The 5797-nt window shown below is 33.8% G+C and overlaps 1 protein-coding gene across 1 annotated transcript; it reads right to left on the bottom strand.

The window, feature by feature from the left end:
- Positions 1-2764: 2764 nt before the first annotated feature.
- Positions 2765-4709, bottom strand: LOC112498156 (probable inactive receptor kinase At2g26730). The gene is made up of 3 exons (XM_052432666.1): positions 4187-4709; positions 3575-3904; positions 2765-3444 (listed from the first exon to the last, which is right to left on the bottom strand). The coding sequence occupies exons 1-3, from the start codon at positions 4707-4709 to the stop codon at positions 2765-2767; spliced, it is 1533 nt and encodes a 510-aa protein (XP_052288626.1).
- Between the last annotated feature and the right edge of the window lie 1088 nt (positions 4710-5797).

Raw genomic sequence — 5797 nt, 5'->3', positions numbered from 1 at the left:
AGTTTCGAGTTTTTTTAGTCACACTTGGACCTCTGCGTGAGAGAGTATTGAAATTCAATATCAAAAACTGATTTATGTGTTAACATGGTCAATTTTTATTCATACTGCAAATGTCAGGTCTAATGCAAATCCGAGCCGAGCGGGCTTTCTTACTACCTCTATTTTTTTTTATTGATTTCATATTAATTCTACTTGTAATTTTTGTTCCTTTACTTTATTTTGCATGTTCAGTTTGATCAATTTGATTTAATTTAAATGATAAGGATTTTGGTATATTCAAGTATAGGTCGTATTTGGTATTGAGATGTTATAACTTTTAAGCCACAACTACTGTAAAAAAAATGAAATAAAAGTTAATAGTGTGCAGCAAATCTGACTTTTAAATAATAATTGTAGTAAAGCTAACTTTTAAATAATAATTTTGATAAAAATGATAGAAATATTAAAGGTTTTTCATCATACAAATATGATTCAACCTAACTTTAGCTGTTAGCATTTACCAAATACTTTTGTGTTGTAGTTTTTATGTTGTAGCTGTCTAACGTCAAAGCTAAAACCATATTTAGAATTTGTACCGGAATGTCATTTGGGTTTTTACACAATGCATTTTCTTTACAATAAAATTGTTGTTGACTGCTGGAGAAGAAATTGCTAAAGAAGAAGCTGATGAAGAAATTAAAAGGTAAATAAAGACTTTCTTTTTTTCTTTTTTACTTTTTGCTAGATTATTTAAGTTCACTTTCAACAGTTCCTATATTTCTTTGCGCATAATGGTTCATTATGGTAACTTGGGTGTGCATTGACTATTTTCATTTCAGCTAGGGATGACTAATATTTGAAGTAAAATATGGGCTTAGAATAACCCATGTCAATTAGGTTATCTATCAATTGGTCTTTTAGTTATAAAAGTTGTCACAACTGTCCAAGTCCTTGTCTAGTAACCTAACGGCCATAATTAATTATGCTACTCGATGCAGACTAAGCATCGTAGGCAGATCTATGTCATTTTACCCTAAGATGCCAAGAAAATAGGGTCGTTCTAAAGTGTCGGTTAAAAAAATAATGTATAAATGATGGAAAAAGGTGAACCATTGGATGAGATCCAACAGTTCACAAGTCAAATTATAAAATTGAAGTATTTTTACTTGATAGTAATAAAGATAATGAGCCCAGAAGCTACCTGTTATTACAATAAAGGGGCCTATGCCCATTAAACCTGCAGCAGAGCCCGTTAGTCCTTAAGCAGAACCATAAGTCCTACAATAGAACCCTTAGCCCTACAACATGACCATTAGAATGAAAAAAAAAAAAAAAAGAAGAAGATTCAGGATTATGAATCCTGTTGTAGATTAAACCTGCAGCAGAGCCATTTACACATGAACCAAATGTTAGATCATATGCACCATACAAAAGATGGGTTAAGACAATCTGAATCCAAACTACAAGATACAAGCCCACGACATCATGGATCAGATACTTCGTTAGAACCCAACCCGGCTCCAAATATAAGAATCCAAAAGATTTATTTTAATAAGGTAGAGATAAAGAAAAAAAATATATGCTAGGGGTGGACATAAGATAGGATTTGTGAAAATCTAACCCAACCCAGTATTAAATGGGTTGAGATAAAATCAACCCAACTAACTAAATAAATATGTTTAACCCAATTCAGTCCACCATTAAATCATTGGATTGGATTGCATTGATTGGGTTGAAAGTTAAATCAAAATTAAAAATTAAATAAAGAAAAAGATATGAAACTTTGAAAATGAAACTTATTAAAACAAAATATAAATCTATTATAACATAAAAATTTCATTGTCTAGTGTTTGGTGAAGAAAACTAAAAAAAAAATCTTAAAATTAAGAAAATTTCAACAATGAGCTTCTAGAAGTTATTCCCGACTTCTCGCATCTCTTTTTTTAAAATTTTAAATTCAGGCCTTTTATGTAATTAACTAGAATCATGCCTACTAACAAAATAAAAGTGATATTTAATTGCATACTGTTAAGTGTTTAATAAAAAATAATAAGAAATTGAAACTAACATACTTTCAAAGTTAATCTTATGCGATAAGAAATTTACTTGTGTGCGATAGTGACATTAGTTTTGGAACTAAAGTCTAGAGTAGTAGATATGAGAATGAGATAGTTTCTTTTATAAATAAAAATAAAAAGAGTTAAAAATTAGGTTACGCATTTAGGTCTTTAAGGTTTTATAATTGAAGATTAACATATCATCGTCGTCGTCGTCGTTATTATTTATATGGGTTAGGTTGGATTAGACCGGTTCAGCATGATTAACGCAACCTAATCCAATTATTAATTGGGTTCAACAAAATTAACCAAATTAACCGACTATACTCCACTAAACTCGTCAAAATTAGATTGGATTGGATTGAGTTGAATCCGGTCTATTGGTTAGATTGGGCTTGTTTACCCTCAGTTTCATCCACAGAGATAGAAAGGAAGAGGGTGATGGATTCTTCCATACAACTCTTTTTAATTGAGACGCGACAATGAAAAGTAATAAAAATATGATATTTATAAGAATAAATCAAATTAGTTATTCTTTGGATTGTAAAATTATATATCAATTAGAGAAGACATATATTCATTTCATTACTGCATTCAGAATTTTAATCTTATAATAAGTCTATAAATCACAATGTTCAAATTTATTTGAGAGTTGTATTTGATTTATAACTACAGAGTGAAAGCAGAGGTGATGAGTCTCACGCAGCAAATCCTAAAATTGAATATTATCAAGGCCTTTCCGAGGCAGACGCGACCGTACTGATAGACAGAGATTCATCTGTTAACGACTGATCCAACCAAAAATCTTCTTCCTCTTCTGTTGATTCAGTCACCTTTATAATCTCCAGCTCACTCACAACCTCCGCCATCTCAGGTCTCTTCTCCGGTGACTTATTGCAGCATTGTATTGCAACTTGTAGTAGTTTAAGCATCCCATGAGCAGCACTTCTCTGCACAGATATCTCGGAGTCAAATATCTCAGCCGTCCACTCTTCTCTTACCGCTCGAAGAACCCAACTACAAAGATCTGCACCGTTGATTCCCTGTGGAGCTGAGTGTGTCGAGATTCTTCCCGTCAATAGTTCTAAAAGAAGGCATCCGAAACTCCAGACATCAGATTTTCTCGAAATCTTTTTCGAAGATTGGTATTCGGGAGATTTGTATGAGATCATTCGTTGAGCTGCAATGGGTTGTGCCACTAATGAAGAAAAGCCATAATCTGAAACAAGAACCATTTCATTATCATCGAGAAGAATGTTGGTTGATTTTAGATTGCCGTGAATGACTGCACTTTGTGTCCTGCTCTTATCTTTGTGGTGAAGATATTCCAAGGCTCGTGCTACACCTCTAGCCACCAATAATCTTGACCTACATCGAAATGGAATCCGATTCTTACTTGATTTCCCACCTATATGCATGAAATGAGAAAGACAAAATGATTAATAGAACATGAGTGAGTTTGCCTTAGTTTGGTCAGGCAGGTTACCTGAATTTGAATCTTGGGAAGGTAGGGATTTTAAAAATAGCAAGTGACTCACCGTGAATGCGGTTAAAGAGGTTTCCATTTCCAGCGAATTTGTAGACAAGCAATTTCTCATCGTTGGAAAAGTAGTAAGCTAGAAGTGGTAGCAAATTGGGATGCTTTTGATCAGCAATAACAAGCAGTTGCTTTCTGAATTCTTCAGTGATTAGTGGTTTCAAGTCTCGTAGGCGCTTAACAACAACAGGTGCTCTGCCTTCAAGTAAAGCTTTGTAACTATTTCCGAAAATCCCCTTTCCTAATCCTTCAGCTGGAGCTTTCAAAAGATCATTCAATTTGAACCCCGCAGGCTGTTCATCCTCAATGAATACGAGATTCCTGTCTTCTCCTGCAACAACTAACTTTCTTTTTCCCTTTCCAATTTTCTCTTCTTCTTCTTCTTCATCATCTCCACTCTCCTTTTCTTGGTCCATGTATTCTTCCTGCTTCTTGATCATTATGTTCGGCTTTCTTGTTCTTTTCGTAAGGTAAAAAATGAAGAGCATTAATACAGTAACAATACAAAGGGCAGCGAGAAGAAAATAAAAGATTTTCAAGTCATTAGATCCTTTGTCATCAGAATTTGTTACATAATTTCCGGTGGAACTGCAATTATTCAAAGATGGTGGACCGCATAAGTAAGGATTATTAGAATAGGAATAGCTTCTAAATAACTGGAGAGTTTGAGTTTTTGGGATGGAGCCACTGAGATTGTTGTTTGAGACATTGAAAACTTTCAAGCTAGACTGATTAAACTCCGGGACTGGACCTGTCAAATTGTTATTTTGAAGCTGTAATGACTCTAAAAATTTAAGACTCAATAGTGATCTTGAAATCTCCCCATAGAACTTATTGCCCGAAAGATCAATATCCTTCAACTTGTGATTTGACGAGAAATTCATAAAATTTCCTGATATTATGTTGTTCTTGAAGTTAATGACTATCAGTTCGGGAATGTCCGCGAACGCATCCGACTTTATTTCACCATTCAGGCGCATATCTTCTAACACTATTCCAGTAACATGAGCGCTGTTGATGTCACATTGAATGCCATACCACTGTGAAGGAAAATCCTTGAAGCAATGAATGCCTGTCCAGTTTTGAATTAAAAATGGATCATTAAACATAGCCTTGAAAGCAAATAGAGCATTCATCTCTTGTACATAATGTCCATTATTTGAGCTTGAAGAATCATTTTTGGCTACAGGATTACGAAAGTATAATAATAATGAAAAAAGAATAATGATATTGTATTTGATGTGTACTGGGAAAACCATTCTGCAAAATTCAAAGTGAACGGACTGGTGGTTAATTTTTCGTGGCTGTGGTTAGGGGATGCGAAATAAAAATTAATTAATGCTTCAAGTTCAATAGTAATTGGTTCGATGAAAACGCAAATATTATCATTAAATCCAATTACAGCTAATAGAGATATTCTTGTTGAAGACAAGAACAAGGAGATTCCATGAACCTACCTTTTCTCTATTGGATATTTTAGGCTGAGAATCCTAGAAATAATATATGCAAGATCGATATCCTATTAGAAATAGACTTTATTTAAGGTGAAAGATTATTAATTTAGAAATCATCCATACTGCTTGTCCATTTTTGTTGACAATTGAATTTATGATGGGGATGGAGGGAGCAGGCTGATAGCATATCAAATACAAAGGCGGCCACTGGACAAGTATTGCGAAATGATAAACTCTTAAACTGTAGTACTTCACTATAATAACACTTTTGTTACTTATAAAATATCAATATGACCCTAATGAATGACGCCTAAAACTATATTAAAAAGCAAATAATTTTACAGTATTCAAAATAACCCTAAATGTGTGAAAATTGACAAATAATCCTTAACATATTAAAATATGTTCCAAAGATTTTGTACTTTAGTTGATCACCTATAAATTCTAAATCCCCAAATTTGGTTATGAAACCATAAAATTCAAAATTTCTAACAAAATTTACAAACCTTAAAAGCCAAAACACATCCACAACAACAATCCACTCTTCATTGCCCACAACAACCACATCATCGCACCATTGCACACAGAGCCCCGTCCTTGTGTCATCACGTGCAACAGCCCCATCCTCGTACCATCGAGCATGGTAGCTTCAACACCTTTATGCTGCCGTGTGTAGCAACCGATGAGAACCAAGTTGCTAAAGCTCCATAAGATCCATTAAGCATCTATTAAGGTCCAATGATAAGGTCAAGAACTAAGAAAATGAAGGA

This window comes from Citrus sinensis, chromosome 8 (assembly GCF_022201045.2).
Source record: "Citrus sinensis cultivar Valencia sweet orange chromosome 8, DVS_A1.0, whole genome shotgun sequence".
Lineage (NCBI taxonomy): Eukaryota > Viridiplantae > Streptophyta > Magnoliopsida > Sapindales > Rutaceae > Citrus > Citrus sinensis.
The sequence above is the reverse complement of the archived record's forward strand: the minus strand, read 5'-3'. Positions and strand labels throughout refer to the sequence as shown.